We start from the raw sequence: 22,542 nt of genomic DNA, 5'->3' as shown, positions 1-22,542 counted from the left end.
AAGACGACAATAAGGACGACAGAATAAGATGACAGTTAGGATGACAGAACAAGATGACAGAACAAGACGACAATAAGGACGACAGTAATTAAATGACAGAGAAAAAGCAGGCAGGATAACAGATTAAGACGACGTCAACAGACAACATACACGCCTACATATACTGATTTACCTGAACAAGTAGGCAATGACTGTAGACAAAGACAAATGTATAGTACAAAACACAAAGCAGTCGTTTTTGACACAAATGGAACCTCATACTAAACTAGACTGACCAAATTTAGTCCAGAAATGGATTTGTTACTGCATCTTTATTTCCAGCCACCAGAGGGAGGAAGAGCACCAAGGCATGTAGGATATCTCCCAGTATTGTTGCTCTACTGAGAGAGAGTGCTGTACACTTAACAAAGTTACACAAATCTGCATAATGTAATTGGTCACTTAGATGAATACGATCATGCATTTTACATTAATGTGTAACAGTAAGAACAATAATTGATCAATAACATGAACAGATTGTGGTTATATTGTAGAAATACTATCAGGATCACTAAAATTACACTCCCTAAATGCCATGTTTTGCAAGTTGTTGCATATAATGGGAAAATATTGTTTGTACTGTGGAATATGTTTCTGACACAGTCATCTTTGTATTTGTACATGGATGGATGTAGTTCTAGTTATTAGGTGACTCCACATCAATTCATATAAACATTCAGCTCTTCTCTAAAAGACCAAGATATCTAGTCAGCTGGTCAAACATCACTTTACTGCCTTGAAGCAGTTCTTTCTGAGTTGTTAGAATTGGAATGTGACTAAATGTCACATGTAGAGAGCTACTGCAAAGTAGGACACTACACCACACACACACACACACACACACACACACACACACACACACACACAGAGATTTACACCTACACACATGAACACGCATTCCCTAGAGTCTGCCTGCCAAAGAGCTCTCCCTCATGACTTGAGTATTTCATTAGTGAGATAAAACAGGGCTGAGCCCACTGAGGTTGCCAGTTTCACTGATGAGGAAAAGAGAAGCAGGGGAATCAGAAAGAAAGAGAGAGAGACAGAGAGGGGGCTGTGATAAACTCTGCTGCGAGCCCTCCTGTAAGCAGAGTGAGAGAGTGCAGGAGCAACAGCATAAGATCTGGAGAGGGTGAAAACACAACTGTGAGCAAGACCTACCACAAAGTCCACACAGATCTCGCACTTTGAGGTGAGCGTGCATGTGTTTTTGTCACCCTGCAGAACTGGGCTGATGCATTTAGGTGCGATCGTCCCGTCAAGTGCTTCTCTGCTTTGAAGTTGGCCGTGGGGGACCGGTTTTTTCCCTGCAAGGAAAAAAAGGCAAGAGAAGGCCAAAAGCTACAAAAACTGGAGTGTTTCCAACTTCCAATTCCCTCAGGACATTTTTCCCCCACCTCGGCTTCAAGAAGGAAGCACATGTGAAGACTGATGGGGCAAGACCTCAGCATTGCTTACCAGAAAATCGGGTCAGATGCATCACTGCAGAGACTCCACATCCCAGTAGGAGTGAGACAGAGGTAAAGAACCAGAGAGAAAGTGAGAGGGAATCTGAGTAATTTCCATCCACTCCCCCCCCCCTTTCCACACTGGGACCTTCTTCAGTTGCCCTCTGCTACCCCCCCATGGGGCAGGAAGCGTGAAAAATCTCACTAATGGGTTTATTTGCTGTCAGCTCTGCGACGACCTGTCATTTCCCAGGACCACTCTACACTTGACACATTTCATAGTCGAGTAAGCTTTGCTTTGTTTTTGCCTAAAGAGCCCTTGCTTCACACTGCTGGCAGTTGAGAAGATCAAGACCAGGCTGAGGTATCAGGTGGAGTGGACAAGTCTGTTAATCACTTTGCCTGCCTATTACAGTATTCTTCTCGCTGTTCCTTTGTATTTCTCGAAGTCGAGAACTTCCCGCAGTGAGAAAGAGTCTGCTTTCTGACCCAACTACGGTGTTCTGGCTGGTGGGCTGAAGATGCGTTGCTGGCTGCTAGCTGTGGTGACGGCAGTGCTCTGGAGCCAGTGCATCCTTCTAGGGTGGGCTGAAGGCAGGAAGATGCGTAAGAGGCCGAAGGAGCTTGCTCCGCAGCACACCGAAGCATTCAACACCACTATTTCCAACAGTGAGGAGCTGGATGGCAGCACAAAGGTATATGCCATAATAGTTTCTCATTGCTTTTCTTATATGTTTAAGCTATGCTCATTTCCCAGCTCTGCACATGAAACTGCTTATGATTCCACATCAGAAGTGTTCTATTATTGTTTTATATAAGATCATTTTTAGAAAAAATATTTGAAATTGTCCTTTTAGAGCTACAACAGCTTGTTACTGAGGCAGCATCCTCAAAAGTGCATATTTGTACCTTACCCCTAAAAAGTGTTTATTATTACCTTAAGTACATGTTAGTATCTTAACGTACTAATATGCAGTCAACAGTGTAATTTTTAAGGTACGGCCCATGGGACAAGCTAAAGGTAAAATTTTTGCATATTTTCAGGGTATGTCATATGGCTGCTATTTATTCTGTTTTTGAAGATGGTTGATTTTTGCAACTGGCTTGTTCTCTCATGTGTATTCATTTTACTAACAAACTTCTGATATTGCAGTAATCACTCAATCTCAAGGTTGTGAAAACTCACAGACCGCTGATGCCACTGTTACTATGTTTTACATGTCTTGGGGCTCTATTTTATTGAGAACCTCACCCTAACTAGGTACTAAAATTGCATGAAAAATGATAGAAGACACGATACAACACATTGATTATATACATTACCGTTCAAAAATTTGCGGTCAGTAAGATTTTTTTTTTTTGCTTTAAATTAATCCAATGTGACAGTAAAGACATTTTTAATGTTACAGAAGATTTCTATTTCAAATAAATGCTGTTCTTTTTTTATTTTTTATTACTAATTCACGAATCCTGAAAAAAACTAAATTCATTGTTTCCACAAAAAAATCAAGCGGAACAACCATTTTAAAAATAATAATAAGAAATGTTTCTTGAGGGCCAAATCAGCATATTAGAAAGATTTCTGAAGGATGTGACACTGAAGACTAGAGTAATGCCTGCGGAAAGGATTCACAGGCAATGCACAGAATAATAAATTATATACCTTAAATGCACTTTAAGTTATTTAGATAAAAAACATCTGCCAAATGTGTAAATGTAATGCATTTAGCGACCAATCATTCCTCACAGTGTGTCAAAATCACCCTGTTACAGCCAGGCAGAGAAAATACCCCAGAGTGATGTGTTTTAATTGTTAAATATGTCAGCACACTCATCAGAAAGCAAAGCCGACTGCATTTGGCACTTACAGTTGTCTCTCATACTTTGTAAATGCGCCTGAGCAGAAGTCGTCAGCTGCTTTGCAAACTTTGACTATTTAAACAAGCTTACAGAGCGAGCTCATCCAAAGCCCATGATGGAAATGCTACAAGCATTTTTGATTAGCTTGGCACAGGAGGGCAAGGAGGGCTATATACAGTATATATATATATATACTGAATACTTTCCGTACCCACTGTATATATATATATATATAATAAATACACAATTACCATTAATTTCTATCTGGATAAACCTTGGAAAATGTCATATCGTGTTGTCTGTAGCTGAATTATTGTGAATAAGTGCACTGACATTTTCTGGCGTCACCAAGGCCAACATATTACTATTCCAATTCTGTACTTGTTTATTGCTCCTGTATTGTTTAGATATCAGGGTTTCCATTGGAAAATTAGCTCCTGTCTCAGCCCACCCATAGAGTTGGCATTGTCAAGTAACTCCCAGCTACCCCTGTGCCAACCACTCTCACTATAACTGCTTCAGTGATTTTGCTGACAAGGGTTATTGTCTTATGGAGTTTTTACACTTCACTGAAGTATGTTGTGACAGTCTGGTTGTGTCTTATCTCCAAACTGTGTTTATTTCGACATTAATATGAAGAATTTTCAAAAAGGGACAGTCAAAATGTGTGTGTGTGTCTTTGTATATAATATGTACTGTAATTTTTAAAAAAGTTTTAAATCAAAGAAAGATTAAGTATGCTTTAAAAGAACATACTATTTCAGTCTTATCTAATTTTGTGTTTAACTCAACATTACTTGCAATGTTCTTTGTAATTATTTATGAAATTTCTGAGTGAAAGTTGTTTAAAATGAAACCCTGCACCATTTAGGGTCAGTAAGACTTTTTTCCATTAAATTTATCAAATGTGACATAAAAGACAGTAAAAGAAGCCTATTGACCTTGAGTCCAACTCTCGATGCTGTACCTTCGACTGCATCCCAGGTGTGTCCTTCACTACTTTCTCCACCTCGTCTCCTCATCTTTATGGCCCAGCACAGGCAGTCTGCCATGATGTAATTCCTGGGAAGGTTAGGTGGGGAGATTTTTAAAGACCCTTGGCAGAGCTCTTTCCCAGCCCATTGATTCTGTCATTCACAGGCCAGGCTGACTCCGCTGTGTCTGGGACATCCGATAGGGGCGGTGCGGCCCCCTGAAAAAACTGGGGCATCAGGCCGCATAAGCCCCTCACAAAGCCTCACAGAAAGGGTCCTGAAAGAGGACACCTCGAGAAGGATTAGTCACTCTCCCTCCCCTTGGTTACATTCTTTTCATCTTGTCCCGTACAATCAGAGAGTAATGACATAATCACTCTAAAACCCAATGTTTTGCCAGATTTGTCACTGCCAGAAAGCGTCACTCGGGCTGGGAACCTTGGGTGACATTCATAGGGATGGAGAACATCTTTACAGGTATAGGTGGGTTTTGTTGGATCCATATGCTACTTGATATCCAGCCACCAATATATGTCATAGGCCTATTCGATTCTTAAAATCCCAATATCAGTCTTTTACTTTGTGGTTATTGTCCTGTAGATGTCACTGCATTCTGCGTTTTTCATTTATATTTACTCATTTAGCAGGGTGTGATGAGGGCTTCATTCAAAATCAACACGGCCAGTGTAGTCTGATTCATGAACAAATGACTCTTATGATACGCTTCCTTTTAGTAAATCAAAAAACAAGCAATGCAACCACTCTAATTAGATTCACAGACAAATGGATCTTATGAGCAGGTTCATTTATTGAAGCAAAAAATACAGTGCAACCAGTGTAATGACAATAATGAGCCAGTTCTGTTTAGCGAATCAAACATAGCACAACCAGTGTAATTCGCCTCAAGAATGAACAACTCTTATAGTGCAGTGCAACCAGTGTTGTTCGATTCATGAAACAAATGACCCTTATGAGCGGGTTGTTTTTAATGAATCAGAACATACTGCGTGACCAGTGTAGTTTAATTCACATAACAAAGAACTCTCTTGAGACGATTCTTTTAATGATTATTCGAAAAGATGGGTTACCTGTTTAAATCAAATGTTGCCCTGTCTATTATAGCCCTATATATTAATTAACAGAGATGTATTTTTTTATATGGCAGAAATATAGACTAATGAATCAGAATCAAGTTATATAGAATCAAGTGTGAAAAGTGAAAGTGAAGTGACATGTGGCCAAGTATGGTGACCCATACTCGGAATTAGTGCTCTGCATTTATCCATCCAAAGTGCACACACACAGCAGTGAACACACACACCATGAACACACACCCGGAGCAGTGGGTAGATCAACAGTAGATTCTTATCGCAAGCTTGTGAATCTGAATCAAATCCAATCGAGAATCGATACACAGCCCTACACAAGAGTGACCAGTGAATAGTGATTTGTCTCTGTTTTGACTTGAGTAGTTGAAGAAGCCATGAAAACAATGTGTTCTCAAAAACAAAGATTTTATAAATGTGAAGTTTTTTTAATATTAAAAATGACTTTTTGCAAATGTGATTAATTGCAAAGAATATACATATTTTAATCCAGCCCTACTATTTACTTGAACAGCGGCCATTGGGACATTAACATTAGGACACAGAGTACAGGGAACAGAGGAACAGTACAGACATTAAATGGGGTACAAATAACTCAAATAAAAAAAACGAAATACACAACCTTTCCTATAGCACTTCATATGAACGTCTCACACAATTTTTTCGTTAGCTAAAATTTAAATATTATGCATTACATAGCTATGTACGTGAGATATAATCTTAAAATTATCCTATTTTATCTCTTTTGTGTTCAAAATTACTCCTGAACATTCACAATTACAAAACCCAGTGCAGCATTACGGTACGTCGCTGTAGGTGTTTATCTGAAGTATTTCTCAGCTGTCCATTTGACCTACCACAGATAATAAGGGAAATGAGCACCAGCACAAACTAGCTCAACATTATAATTTGCACACAAAGCAGGTGTGATGCTGCAATCAGACTCTCTTCAACACTTTGACTTTTTTATGGCGAGAGGAGGGCAGGATAATTCCTCAGTAGATCTCATAATAAGACTTGTGGCTCTCTCTCCCCTCACATGTCTTCACTAGCCAGGAATGCACACTTGATATACATATAAATATCTAAACAATGTTTACCCTGGTACGATGGCATGGGACAGCGAGAGTTAATAAAACAACACAAAGCCTCATTACCTCGCCTACATGTTAGTTTTGTAAAGTTACGAGTGTATTCTGACACATATATGTTGTTGTGCTTAGTACGAGTGAAGACAGAGAGTAAATTGGATTCAGACGTCTTTGATGTCACTGTTTAATGACCTGTGGGCCTATAATGGCCCCCCCCCCCGAGTAATAACAAAGCGGTTAACTGCCTGTTTCACTGCTCACGTAAGAATGTGATGAAAGGAGCTTTATGGTAACTGCCAAACAAATATTCGACATACATGCGAAAGAAAAACTCTATCTGTTGACCATTTGGAGTGTGTTAGTTATCAGACCTTGTCCACAGGGAAGGAATTACTGAATAATGAGGCCTCGGTAATGAAATATACAGTGGTGCCGGGTCTGTTACCTGTTAAATGATGGCCTTTGAAGCTTTCTGCTGCTTGATATCCAGCCAAATAATCATTTCTCTTTTCGTATCTCTATGTTCTGAGTTCCAAAGCAGTAATGACTTGGTACCAAAAGAAACCATAATTGCAGGTAAGAATCTGAGGTGTGGTGTGAATGCGTCCATATAATCAAACCCATAAATCTGTGTACCGACCCATAAAGCTGTGTTTGGGAACATACCATCATCGCAATTTGTTCTCTTGCACACATACCGTGTCCATGAGACTAAGGAAAGTGAATATTCATGTACACCCATATTTGGTGCCCTTCATGGCTGTCTTTCATATGTCAGGGTATATATGAGAAATGGTGGGTGAATTGGGAAGTAATGGGCGTGTGACATGGAGGATGCACGCAAATCCGTCTATCTGTCGATATGGTAAAGGGGCATCCTTCCCCAAAGGCATGGGATGGGTAAAATCATCAAGCCATGCATGGATAAATGCACAGTCATGATACACCCTTCGAGAAACAACAATAACTTTGGGAAAGCCCTCAGTCGCTGTTTCTCACTGTAAAGCACCTGTATAGTGTTTTTTTGCCAACTATTTCTGATGTGTTTGTATTGCACGCTTTATTTATTTTTCAATGTAAACTGGTGTTATTTTTATGGGAACGGCTATTGCATCTTTGTATTGTTGACAATAGTCCTGAGGAACATGTTTTATACATGTTATTGTAAGTATTTTTAATTTTCAAATAGTATTTCAAACATAGACATTTGAATTTGGGGCTGAATGCCTTTACAAAATGTTACATTTAGACAGGAATAGACCTAATGGTTTGGTATTTTTAGTCAGTGTGTTACTGTAATGTCTGGTAAATTTTGGACCTGAGGTACAAAGATCAACAAACAGAAGCAATTTCTTCATAAAATGTCACTAAACCTAATGGTTGTGTTAGAACAGACCCAGTTTGTGAAGTCTGGACTGTATACTTGTCACTGAGTTAATGTCAAATAAAAACATTTTGTGTCATTTTCGTACCAGACTGTGTAATGAAATGGATATGCAGCCTAGATGAGGTTATAAGGTTTTTCACAATTAAACACTGCTGCATAATTGTTGATTGTGGCCTCCAGGCAGATTTTTATGGCCGTGTTTATGTTTGCTGTGGCGTGCTGCCACAAAAATATAGTCTCTGATGGTTTTCTCTGAAAATAAACAGATTTTTTCTCTCTCTCTTTCTGAATACACAGTGAGCACTAAGAATTGTGGAGAAATGTTGCATTGTTAATCAAGCTAATTATCTGAACACAGTTCAAATCTAAAAATAATTCTGTTTAATATGTATATGTTGGAATTGTTATATTCTATTCTTACCTAAATAATGTTTTAAGACTATTAAGTTAATCATTTAAACTAATTACTAATTATTGCAATGCTTTTTCATCAATCCTCAGAAACAACTCTAACAATACACTAATAGGTGCACTGCAGATTTAATTGAATTGCCCAGGCACTTTGTTTTGGTAAACCCCAAAAAATTAAATTGCATTTGGCAAACCACCATTTACAATTAAACAGAAGTTTGACACGCTACATAAGTAAATGACTTTGTAATTACAGATTCCTGCTTGCACTTGCAGAAGAGTTAGCAGATACTTTTGAGACATTTAAAAGTTAGGGGCTGTTCATGGTGTGGACAAAAACAGACAGAAACATTCTTCAAAATGTCTTCTTTTGATTTCCACAGTTGAAAGGAAGATATGGAACAACGTGAGGTTAAGTAAATAACACAATTTTCATTTTTGGGTGAACCTCTTAACTAATTAACAAAACAAAAAAAAAAAATATATATATACAGTATATATAAGATGCAGTTTCCATAATGTGTTCATTTATTTATGTGAAAATAGCTTTGTGTTTGCTTAGTGGGGCTATTATAAAGTCTCTTTTCTCAGCTTTCTTTCAAACTCTCGTCGAACCTCTTTGCTTGACTTTTTTTACTCAGTCTCTAATGGAGCATTTGGCAGCTTTGCTCCACACAGCTCTGCTGTTTTAACAGCCCAAAAACAAACTCATCAGAGAAAATGTCACCCTATATGCTGAGATAATAACAGCTTGCCGTGATCTGTCATGATCTGAAATACTTCAGCGTACAGGGCTTTTCATACAAACCATGGTACCGCTGTCAACCGAATCGACTGTGTACACAGCACCCTGAAATATTGGAAAGTTTATCACACTGAGCAAACCACTGCACATTCCATATCAGCCTAAAGTCTCTGTGAAAATGTTCCTTTGTATCCAATAAAACATTTCAGAGAACTTTAACTGTATGTCCATACTTATAGAATCCTTGCTTTCTGACAGTCAGAGAATGGTCTATACTTTCTGAGTAAAGAACATGAGGGAACATGATGAAATGAGATTGCATGGATATAGATGTGTCTCCACAAACTTCTACGACATTTCCGAGCAGCAACTTCAGGCAAGTTAATCCTTGTCTTGACAGAATTACGGATCCTCCCTGTACACCGACTGATCCAACTCTGATCATTCGAAGTGTTAATGGAAGTTCCTCGTATATTTTGAAGTGAATGTGTTGACTTGTCCACCTTGCCAATCTTGTGGAAACTGATTGTAACTCTCTTGCCGAGGCAAAAAGACAGTACATTCCCCTTAAGCTTTAAGTTAGCTTCTGTGCTAGCATCTGTGGCTTATACTTCTATTTGGCACAGGAAATTAAACAACTCAATGGACCTGCCAAAGTCGATATTGATCCTTAATAGAACCATGTTGAATCAACAGTATTTGGGGGGACTTCATGACCTGAGCATTTGTTCTTTTTGGTAATATTAGAATCCTGCAGATCTTTTTATGGCACAACTAGCCTGCTCTGCGCTGCTTTGACATACTGATGATACAGTATGTATTTATAAAGCATTCCATAAAAGACAATGGAAAAGAAACAAATTATGTCTTCTCCCAGTGTTTGTGGAAGATCTGAGGGATTGCCTTCTGCTGTAACGGTATCTGTACAAATCTGTCTGTCTTTTGGCTGTCTCCAGGCTCCTAATTCACAACAATAACACTCAGACATCCAACATGCGAGAGGCTTGTGTGCTAGTTAAGTTGTTTATTTTGTCTCCTGTCACAAGAATAGAGAGAGAGAGAAAAAATTACACCCAAGCAAAAATATGAGCTTGTCTCATTCCAGTATGTATAAGAAAAACAAGGTGTTACTTTTTTACAGCTTAACATGAGGCAGGTCTTTCTGTGAAGAGATGCAGCGTGTTAGTTTAACAGATAAGTAATCCAGGTCTCTGTGCCAAACCTAAACAAATTCCATTTCAGACAGCTCACCTCTACAACTTTTCTCTATCTCTGTTTCTATCTCAACCGCAGTCACTTGACGTTTAGGGAAGGGCTAAAGGAGATTCAATTCATATTTGTGGTTACTGGGATTTATAAAGCCTTGCGTTTCATCTAAGTGAAAACATCGTCAGCTCCTCAGCATTGTTGGTGGTTAGTTGGTCAAGTAACAATTATATTTATATAATTATTTCAGATTTAGTTAAGTATTCTGGTGGAGTGTAAATTAAATTTGTGGGTACTGTGTCAAAATGCTATTCAATTAAAAGTAAAAGTATGTAGAGCGGGTCTTCACCTTTTAAATAAAAAAATAAACTTTTTCTTAGCTTTTGAAATTTATAGATGAAATTCAATGCACGAACAACAAGGAGATCGATCTTAATAACTGGGTAAATATGGAATCTATTCAATTAAAAGTAAAAGTATGTAGAGCGGGTCTTCACCTTTTAAATAAAAAATAAACTTTTTCTTAGCTTTTGAAATTTATAGATGAAATTCAATGCACGAACAACAAGGAGATCGATCTTAATAACTGGGTAAATATGGAATCATTGTTACGGGGCTGACAAGACGTGAGACGTGCAGATCCATATGCAGGCTTTTATTAGGAGAAGACAGAGACGTGGTCATAAAACAGGCAGGGTCAAACAGGTATATGGCGGGCAAGACACAAGAATAGTCCTAGGGCTAACATAGGTCAATGAACGGCAAACAGAATCAGAAGGGGCAAGACTAAGGGAGAAATCCAGGAAACCAGGCGACGATCAGAAACCGAGAAAACAGTTAATGGACCGGATTCGTGACAATCATATTGACAGTATCATTTAAATGGTAAGGATCATTGTATGATTTTTACCTTATAAATGAATCTGAGTAACAATTCAATTATTTAGCTTCTTTTTTTTCTTCAAAATATTACTTCATTGGTACTTTGCAGGGGTGTGACGTACACGAGTAAGGCTGATGATACATGGGGCAACTTTTTTTGAGCAATGTTGCTTGCACACTTTCTCATTGAGGATGGGTAACAAATTTCTATCTGAATACTTTAGATCAGTCGTGGGTTAGGTGTCTCACCTGGTTTCCCATTTATGGCAACATTGCCCAAAGTTGCTTGGCAACATTGCTCAAAAAGTTGGCCAGTGTATCCTCTGCCTGACCCTTGCAAACAGTGTATTCTTTCTCTCTCATCCTGAATCATTTTTATATTAAATTCTGAATGCTACTATTGAGAAAGTAGCTCAAATTGTACAATCTTCCAACAAAGGGGAGGTGTCATTGGTTTGGCTGATGATTGCTGAAGTCATTCCAGTGTGGGATTTAGAGAATTCAAACCAAACTGTTGCCAAATAGATTGAGTTATATCATAGATTGCATATTTGATAATCTTACTCTGAGTTAGAAATCTACCTCTTAGAAATTAACTTCAGGCTCTGAGAGCTTATTGAAAAGAAGAAGCCAGCAATGTTTCCACTGAAAGCCACTATATGTGTTTAAACAGTTGCAAAAAAGAACCCACAGTATAATGCAATGTCTCGGGCCACTCATTTTTAGGTAAACAGTAACGTTGTGCTCATGGAAACTTGTTGAGAGAGATCAATTTTGAAAAGCTGTTTGTTTTTCACAGACCCTACTGGGCAAACTTGATGTAGCACCTGAGAGAACTACTGAGAAGGAATAATTAAGCAAAGAGTAAAGTCCTCAAGAGAAAATTTGACTGACTGTGTTAGGCATGAGGTAGTGCTGCATGCCACACAAAAGACCCATTCCTTTACTGCAGTGGTGCAACCTGCCTTAATGTCTGGCACCATTTATTAGAATCTTTAGACATAATTTTCCTGAGAGGGTTTGTAAGCAGAAATTATGACTAATTGGATTTCGTTATGTAGCGATGATGCACTGCACTCAGTGCCAACTGGATAATGATCTCTGAATTAAATATCTGATACATCACACAGTTAGAATTTATCCTAATGACTCAATCATTATATATAAAAATATTAAAATAGGAGCAGCATACCTTATTTATGCACCCGCTCTGACATATACACTAACCAAACTTAATATTATGTGTCACATGTGCATCATATCCAGAATTCTTCAAGTTGTACAGAAATATGCAAACCATGCATATAAATGATCATTTCTGTGTTTTTATTCAGCAGGTCAGTGAGAACCAGAGAGTGGACCCTCTTGGATCATGGATGGATTTTGTGAAGAGACCTGTGGGCAACTTTCCCGGAAAATGCCGAAAGCGAAAACGACCACTGGTGCGGAAAATCTTTACAATCACATATTATCAAATGTCAAACTCATAATCAACAGTGAGACAGAGCTGAAAGTGTGGGAAGGAGAGGAATTTCATTCACCCAGAATGTACAGAACAATTCTTGTAAAACAAAAAATGTGGAATTTAAGAATGTCTTAACAAGTTAAAGGAATAGTTCATCCAAAAATGAAAATTTTATGAGAATTTACTCACCCTCAGGCCAGGTTTCTTCATCAGAACAGATTTGGAGAAATTTAGCATTACATCACTTGCTCACCAATTTATCCTCTCCAGTGAATGAGTGCAGTCAGAATGAGAGTCCAAACAGCTGATAAAAACATCACATTATAATCCAGAAGTAATCCGCACGACTACAATCTATCAGAGAATGTCTTGTGGAGTGAAAAGCTGCGTATTTGTAAGAAACAAATCCAGGATTTAACTTTCTAACTATCACTTTTGGCCAAAATACCAGTCCATAATCCACAATAACGCTTCCTCCAATGAAAAGCCCTGTTGTCCTCTCACATCAAACACAACCGACATATTTGTTTAAAACTCTTTTCACTTGGAAATAGTACTTGATCTGTGCATATTTCTCTCCTGTTTCAGATGAGACAACTTTTTTCACTGAAGAAAGCAATATTATGGATAGAGAACTGTACAAGACATTTTGTGATGGATAATTAATTAAATATGTAGCTAGAGACACATGTGAAACTTTAGGTGCCAATACAAACTAACAAGCATAGTTGCGGATGTACTGCACTTCAACAAAGTTGATTGACTGAGATTGAACTTTTAATTTATCTCTACCAGAGAATTTGTAATATATTGCATAACACATGCCTTAATACATTTCAAGTTGTAACACATCATTACAAATAGTGAGATGCTCTTTTGAGCATTCAAAGAAATTTGAGTCTTGACTAAATTGATTTGAAATTATATAACAGTTATATATATATTTTTGTCTATCAGCCCGGTCCCCCGGGACCTCCTGGACCTCCTGGGCCTCAGGGACCTCCTGGATCCCCTGGGGCAGAGGTCACTCAAGAGGTCCTGCTGCGAGAGTTCAAAGAAATGATCAAAGGTGAGGACCCACAACACATAAAAATCTCAGTGATGGATATTTTCTATTCATCATCAAGGGACTATTATGAAGATGAGCCGGACATTTTGAGAAATACATTGATGAGGTGTCTTTAACTGCATGCAGTGTGGTGTCTACTTGTGATTTGCATTAACAGAGGCCACCGAGAGGCGAGCAGCAGTGGACAGGCCCAACGAACCCAGTCAGCGGCCCACGGCTCTGATCACCCTAGAGAGTATGACCTCCTACAGGAGAATTGAGGAAGCTTTCCACTGCAAACTCAAAGGCCCTGTCGTTGTGGACAAAAAGACTCTGGCTGAACTGCAGAACTTTCAAACAGTAAGTGCAGACAGTAAATATATCTGTCTTTTATCAAAATGGAATATCCATCCATCCATCTTAATGGAAATATATCTGCCTTTTTAAGAAGTGGCATAAATACTAAAACACCTAATTGATCTTAACTTTATATTAAACAACAACAACAAAACATATCTTTGGTAATATATTTAATTCATTTATTTTTGCATAATACATCTGACAAATGTATCTTTAATTACACATTGTCATATGAACAACGAATCTGTATCTACACTGATTTAAATGTCATAGTTAATAGTTTCATTCACTAAAAGAAGTAGGGGTTGAACGACTTCTGATTTTTTAAAGTCGACTTTTATGTGATGAAAGTCGAGTCGAAGTCGACTAGTCGCTGATGACGTCATTAATGAACAAATAAGTCTGGAGCTGTGACAAACACCTTGTGCACAGCTATGGCATATGACAGCGCTGCCCACATGGCTATTGCTCCTATAACAGCTCATTTTTATCAGTCATTTTGTCTTTGTGTCGTTATATTTCTCACAGATTTCTGCTCATTCTAAATCAGATACAGATAAAGTAGCACAGTAAAGATTGCATTCATATGAATGCATTAGTGAGAGCGATTACGTGTGTGAATTAATTCTACCTTGCAGCGTCTCTCTACTAGTAGTGAAGCTGTGGGATTTAGTTATTAAGAAATATATGCTTGAACTTTTTTAGAATACTAAACACCATTTCGAAACAGTTCCAACCTGTGTGTGTTCAAAGTGAAGTGTGTAATTTCTCCATCACCAAACAGAATTACAAAATCAATAAGCTGTCTGCCACTGGTCAGTCAGACAGATACTGTAACTCCGCCCCAATCAGCTTTAAAGACACAGCTGAATTAAGGCCACCTGTGATTGTAGCCTCCCGACTGACTCTTGATATGAACATTAGTGACAAGACACTGGATTGGCCAAATATTTACTCAGCCAATCAAGAAGGGCCTAAGCCACCCTCCTCATAAAAAATATATCCTTTTCAAATGTGCTAGATTGCTTTCTTGGTGGTGTACAAAAGGTACTCTGTCTGAGGTTTTGGATGAGTGAGTGGTGTGTATAAAAATAGACACCATTTGAAACAGTGCACTGTTTAACTAAGAGCTTTACCCTGTGGCATTCTGATCAGCCAAGAACACACACCAAAAATCCATGTTAGCGTGTTTTTGGAGCGTCCTTTACTCAGGGAAAAAACTGCGATTGATTAATGTAGACAAGATTTAATCTAAGCTCCAATGAGCAATTTAATTCTGCTGATCACTGAGGATGTATGATTCTTACTTTCCGTATTAAAGAAACTGTGATCATATAGACTTTCAAATCTGTCTATATGGATGAAGTAACGGTTGTAAATGTCAATGCAAAGTTTTGTTCATCCAGTATAGAAATACATGGCAAATAAAATTACACTCTTCTCACATATCTGTTGGGATCTGACATGTATATGAAAGGCATTCATTGTATGTATTCAAAGCTGACAGCACAAAAATAGCAGAATGTGACAAACACCTTGTGCACAGCTATGGCATATGACAGCGCTGCCCACATGGCTATTGCTCCTATAACAGCTCATTTTTATCAGTCATTTTGTCTTTGTGTCGTTATATTTCTCACAGATTTCTGCTCATTCTAAATCAGATACAGATAAAGTAGCACAGTAAAGATTGCATTCATATGAATGCATTAGTGAGAGCGATTACGTGTGTGAATTAATTCTACCTTGCAGCGTCTCTCTACTAGTAGTGAAGCTGTGGGATTTAGTTATTAAGAAATGTATGCTTGAACTTTTTTAGAATACTAAACACCATTTCGAAACAGTTCCAACCTGTGTGTGTTCAAAGTGAAGTGTGTAATTTCTCCATCACCAAACAGAATTACAAAATCAATAAGCTGTCTGCCACTGGTCAGTCAGACAGATACTGTAACTCCGCCCCAATCAGCTTTAAAGACACAGCTGAATTAAGGCCACCTGTGATTGTAGCCTCCCGACTGACTCTTGATATGAACATTAGTGACAAGACACTGGATTGGCCAAATATTTACTCAGCCAATCAAGAAGGGCCTAAGCCACCCTCCTCATAAAAAATATATCCTTTTCAAATGTGCTAGATTGCTTTCTTGGTGGTGTACAAAAGGTACTCTGTCTGAGGTTTTGGATGAGTGAGTGGTGTGTATAAAAATAGACACCATTTGAAACAGTGCACTGTTTAACTAAGAGCTTTACCCTGTGGCATTCTGATCAGCCAAGAACACACACCAAAAATCCATGTTAGCGTGTTTTTGGAGCGTCCTTTACTCAGGGAAAAAACTGCGATTGATTAATGTAGACAAGATTTAATCTAAGCTCCAATGAGCAATTTAATTCTGCTGATCACTGAGGATGTATGATTCTTACTTTCCGTATTAAAGAAACTGTGATCATATAGACTTTCAAATCTGTCACATGGATGAAGTAACGGTTGTAAATGTCAATGCAAAGTTTTGTTCATCCAGTGTAGAAATACATGGCAAATAAAATTACACTCTTCTCACATATCTGTTGGGATCTGACATGTATATGAAAGGCATTCATTGTATGTATTCAAAGCTGACAGCACAAAAATAGCAGAACCGAACAGTGCTTAGCACACTAATCGGAGGACTCATTATAAAAGCGTCTGAGTCTGGAAATCTTGGTGGGTTCTGGAGGCGTAATGCAGAATAATGTGGTCTGGCATGGCTGCAGTGTGCAGTTATGATCAAAAACAGAATTGGAGGATTCTTGGCAGATGTCTACATATTTCTAACCATTTAATGGTTATGTGCTCCCAAACTGAGCCCTAAAACTGGTATATTTTCGAATGCTGTATGCAGAATGCTTCGATTTGCATGTGAGTTTATTAGAGTGTGGAGAGCAAGAATTCTGCTGAAAAATATATTTTTGAGATGCTTGGAATGCAAGTCGTAGTAGGATTTTCAGAGTGAGTAGTGTTGATGTTTGATCAATGGTTAGGTGTGTTCATTGTAGGCCCTCTATAATTCTCACCTGTTTCATACCTTCAGCCTCCTGCCAAAGGTGCCTTCCTCAGAGGGACGGGGATGGATCAGTCTACTGGCCGATTTACAGCTCCTGTAACTGGAATTTATCAGTTCTCTGCCAATGTTCATATTGGTAAGGAAAGGTTGAAAAGTTCACCTCGCCAATAACAAACTTTCTCTCTTTTGTAATCTTTTGTTTTCTTACGCTTTTTCAGTTTAAGACATGAGGTTTAACGGTATGATAATGATTAGCGGAATCAAACCCATGTTCAAACAATACGGTTGGATTCAGGGAATGCATGAACTGCAAAAATGGACACAATTTACAGTGATTTTAAAGTACAAATGTATATGGATGGTACACAATTTACAGTTAAAATAGTAATTTATTAATAATAATATTAATATATATGTAATTACAGAGTGTGGAGGATATGGAGATTTTTTTTAATACAATAAAAATGCTTTGGATAAAATTGTCTACCAAATAAGATTAATGGAAAATTCAGTTTCTGTGCTATAAACACAAATGCATGGAGTACAAATTAATATTTCAGTGTCATCTCTATCAGAAGATGCCATCATGTAATGGATGTGTTTCAGACCTGGCACTTTCTCAACAGATGGATTGCATTCCCCTGTAACTTACATTCCAACCATGCTGCATTTATTTGCTGAGATTGAGGGTGTCTTGCACAATCTTGCATGTTTAAAAAGCTAAAAAATTTGTGCTGTGCTTCAAAGCGCACAACTGTACTTTTTTTTTTTTGGTTGATGCTCTAAAGAGGGGGTCCAGTGATCCTTCATCCGTCCTTTCAGAGGCATTGCTTATGTGGTGTTACACTGAAATAAGCCCCAGGGACTCTCTTCTAAGCTGTGGCGCCGCCATGGAGCTCAGGGAAAAGGAATTGGCTCTCTGCAGTAGACTGTGGCAGAAAATCAACATCCCCAAACAAATTCACAGATCCGCTGCAGACTTATAGAAGAGACCAATATTTAGATGTGGCTGGAGGTCAAAAATGACTGGCTGTGGCATTGTGTGCTCCACATACAAAGCTCTGTCAAACAACATTTCAACAGCCTTTACTCTTCATACAACAGTTTGTAGTGCATGTCTGAAAAGTATTTTCAGGAAATATAATTTTTTGTACTTTGTGCACTTTCTTGCAGACCACACTGAGGTGAAGAATAGTAAGCACCAGCTGAGAGCCAGAGACAATGTCAGAGTTTTGATCTGCATTGAATCACTCTGCCACAGATATACGTAAGTTTGCTTTGTCTCACATTAAAGGGATAGTTCGCCCAAAAATAAAAATTCTGTCTTAATTTATTGACCCTCATGTCATTCCAAAACGGTATGACTTTCTTCTGTGAAACATGAAAGAACATTTAAAAAAATGTAATATGCCATTACAAATGCCATTCAAACCTTAAAGGGATAGTTCATGAAAAATAAAATTCTGTCATCATTTACTCACCCTTATGTTCTTCAAAAACCTTTATTATTCTTGAACACAGAAGATATTTTGAAGAATGTTGGTAACAGTTTCTGGTCCCCACTGACTTCCAATGCTATCAGCAACTATTTAAATTTTTGGATGAACTATCTCTTTAAAAGAGGCAAAACTAGTTTTGTGAGTGAACGCAACGTTTCTTGGGGGAATGCACCACTTTGGGAGAGAACACTTAAGTTTTGTGAGTGAACGCAACGTTTCTTGGGGGAATGCAACCCTTTTGCGAGAGAATGCATACGTTTTGCAAGTGAACGCAATGTTTCTTGGGGGAATGCAACACTTTTGCGAGAGAGCACTTAAGTTTTGTGAGTGAATGCAACGTTTCTTGGGGGAATGCAACCCTTTTGCGAGAGAATGCATACGTTTTGCAAGTGAATACAACATTTCTTGGGGGAATGCAACACTTTTGAGAGTGAACACAATGTTTCTCAGGGAATGCAAACATTTTGCAAGCAAACGCAAAAGCTTTAAAATATAATTTTCCTTCCATCTTATATTTTTCCTCCACCTTGTCCCTGTAGGGGCTCTGTACAATTCCTATGAAGTCATACAATAGATTTGTGTGATAAATAGACTAAAATTGAAGTTATTTACAGTAAAACGTTTGAGAGAAGTAGCGATGTTTGATTCATGAATGAATCATTCAGATGATATATAATTAATGTGCTAGAATTTTGTTTCCAACTGGCCACACAGAGTTTCTTGTGATTTTCATTGATTTCAGGTCTTTCTGTCACACTTAGTGTCAGTTCTGTTAGCAAAACCATCCAGGAGAAAATCTGACACCAGCAATTTTGCTAGAAAAGTTATTATGATTACATTATGTATAATTTACCCTCAAGTAGTCTATTTATTAACATTCGATTTTGGACCCGTTGTCCACAGACCACATCCACATCAATATAAATTCATGACTCAGACTCTAAGAAATACATCGCTTATGATGAAAATTAGTATTTTTCTTGAGCTACTTCTTACATTCAGAGCATGTGGTTTTTATTTCAGTGGCTTAAGCGTGTGAGTGCATGTCATAAAAATCCTCTTTCACAAATCAAACAAAAATTAATTTACTTAAAAGAGAGAGAAAAAAAACTACTTGGGGTACACGAGGTGGGAAGGGGGGAATGGGGTGGCAGATCTGGATAAACTCTCTTCCAGTGTTTGCTGGTTGTTAGCGCTCTTTTGCTCTTAGTGAGTAAAGCATGGGCTGTAAAGCACGTTGACTGTTCTAGCTTGTGTGGAACCAGCAAGGCATTTCCTGTGTTAAAATGGAGCAGGCCTTTAAAAAATGTCCTCTCACCTTCAGTCTGGTCCTTGTCACCTAAGTAACCTTTACCGCCACCTTTGACCCGTGGGGTCCCTGTTGGTCTTTGAAAATTTTTATAAATTTTTTATTCCTAAAATCTATTGCTGGAAAGCACTCATAGAGACCTTTAAAGGGAAATTATTAATTTTTAGACATTTTTATCAATATATAACAAAACAAAGTGATATTTCTTTGAATAACCTTAACACCGTGCCATGATTTAACTAAGTAAAAATTAATTATAAAGGAATTCTTTTAAAATTATACTAGTTTATCTTTTGCTCAGATAAAATAAAATGTAAAAAATAAAAACATTTATAATTGTAATATGTTCTGTACCGTTTTTCAGATCCTTGGAAATGATTGTTGGCCTTGAGAGTAACAGCAAAATATTTACAGTATCTGTCCATGGACTGCTGGAACTTCAGGTAAGAATTGTTAATATCTTGCTGAATATCCTCAAATACATCAAATGAAGTAAAATGTGCTGCTGATTGACATTGACTTTGAATAATGTGATGTTTTCTTTCTTACAGGCTGGGCAGTACACTTCCATATTCGTGGACAATGCAGCTGGAGCATCGATCACAATACAGAATGGTTCAGATTTCATGGGCATGTTGTTGGGGGTATAGCCTTGTTTTACAGTCAGACTATATCTGGAAGGCCACGTAAGACTGCATAGCTCCTCTTTGGACTATCACCCAGCACCATATATCCTCATGAGACAATATATGACTGCTACAAAGCTCTTGGCTTGTTCATGGACAAGACATGGACATATTAAAACCCACAAAGCAGAGACAGTTGGATGCAAAACTGAAAGACTTTACCGAGGACAGTCGATTCACATCTGCCTCTCTCATGTGCTGTCTACATTGAGGTTTTTACCTCTTCAGAAAGATCAGTTCTCACTGTTTCCACTTACCATGTCCTATTTTGTGATTTATAGATGTATACAAAGAGATTTTTGTACTTTGACATTGTGTTGTTATGTCCTTCCTCTTAATTAATAGTGTTTATATACAGAATGTTTATATACACAGTTTGTTTTCTATGATGAGAGGTTTTCTACAATACAAGAGCTAATCTAAGATTTAATCTTTTGGATTTATCTTGAAGGAACATTTCACCCCAAAATGAAAATTTGTTGAAAATTGCCTCACCATCAGGCCTTTGTTTGGTTTGTATTATTCAGAACAAATTTGGAGAAATTTAGCATTACCTCACTTGCTCACCAGTGGATCTTCTGCAGTGAATGGGTGCCGTCAGAATGAGAGTCCAAACAGCTGATAAAAACACCACAATAATCCAAGCCATCCACACGACTCCAGTACATAAAGTAACATCTTGTGAAGCGAAAAGCTGCATGTTTTTAAGAAACAAATCCATCATTGAGATGTTTTTAACGTCAAAATACACCATCTTGTCGGAGTCAGGACAGAAATATGCACAGCTCAAGCACTGTTTACAATCGAAAACAGTTCTAAACAAATATGTCGGTGGATTTTGATGTGAGAGGACAACAGGGGATGGACTTTCTCACTGATTGAAGCATTATTATGGATTATGGTATTTTGGCTGAAAGCAACGATTTAAAGTTAAAACACCTTTGTGGTGGATTTGTTTCTTACAAACACACAGCTTTTCCCTTTACACAACGTTAAATGGACTGAAGTCGAGTGGATTACTTGTGGATTATTGTGATGTTTAAATCAGCTCTTTGACGGCACCCATTGACTGCAGAGAAACCACTGTTGAGCAAGTGATGCAATGCTGAATTTCTTAAAATCTGATTAAATGAAGAAACAAACTCATCTTGGATGGCCTGAGGGTGAGAAAAATGTCAGCAATTTTTCAATTTTGTGTGAAATATTCCTTTAAAGATTTTATGATCTTTTGGAAGTGTTACCCAAAATGTGCACTTCCTCTTGTGCAAACATGCCTGTATTTTTAAATATAACAAGCTAGACAAAGTTTTATTTACTATGCAGCTCAGAAAAGCATGTTGTAGTGACTTGATTATTGATCAAAGAACAGATTTTCCATTATACTCGGCCAAAAGAAGGAAATAGCCAAATACAAGAAAATAAATGAATGACTCAGTCTATTTTTTTTACGTCCAACAGCTAACAGTCCCAAACAATAGCATTTATCAAGGAGTGTGTGTGAATGTGTGTTTGGAAAGCATACTGCCATGATCAAGTAGACATGTTAGAGTCCTGCTGAATTCTCATTTTGTTTACTGCAATGCCAAATACGTCATCTGAATGCTCTGTTTTTCACATCTCCATGGAAGTTTATTCTTGCTTTCTTTCAGATGTGTTGCTCTTCGTCCTTTTCTCCCAAACGTCGTCTTTGTTGTTAACTTCAGTAAATACAGAAATTAAGATGCACATACATATTAGCATATGTACAATTTTCCATGCCATACAAATTATTTATGTTTAAATGTATCTGCCAATTAAAACAGATTTATTTTTTAAATTGGCTTCTAGCCTTCCAGTAGATCTCAATACAAGTGAAAATAATGTAGGCGAACCTGTTTAAATATACAGTATTTGCTTGTATTGTGGTGTAATGGAAATGAAACCATATTCAATAAATGTAAAATATATCTATTCACCTGGGCATGCTTGCAGTTGACTAGAAATGA

At 37.8% G+C, this 22,542-nt stretch overlaps 1 protein-coding gene across 1 annotated transcript; it reads left to right on the top strand.

Moving 5' to 3' along the window:
- Window positions 1-1,093: 1,093 nt before the first annotated feature.
- Window positions 1,094-21,124, top strand: c1qtnf12 (C1q and TNF related 12). The gene is made up of 8 exons (XM_016283810.1): window positions 1,094-2,182; window positions 12,484-12,591; window positions 13,572-13,683; window positions 13,841-14,022; window positions 17,091-17,199; window positions 18,237-18,330; window positions 20,236-20,314; window positions 20,423-21,124. Exons 1-8 carry the CDS (start codon window positions 2,009-2,011, stop codon window positions 20,519-20,521), a joined length of 957 nt encoding a protein of 318 aa, XP_016139296.1. The 5' UTR covers window positions 1,094-2,008; the 3' UTR covers window positions 20,522-21,124.
- Window positions 21,125-22,542: the final 1,418 nt, after the last annotated feature.

Source organism: Sinocyclocheilus grahami, unplaced genomic scaffold, assembly GCF_001515645.1.
Source record: "Sinocyclocheilus grahami isolate Dianchi unplaced genomic scaffold, SAMN03320097.WGS_v1.1 scaffold177.1, whole genome shotgun sequence".
NCBI lineage: Eukaryota > Metazoa > Chordata > Actinopteri > Cypriniformes > Cyprinidae > Sinocyclocheilus > Sinocyclocheilus grahami.
This window is presented reverse-complemented; position numbering and strand designations above follow the sequence as displayed.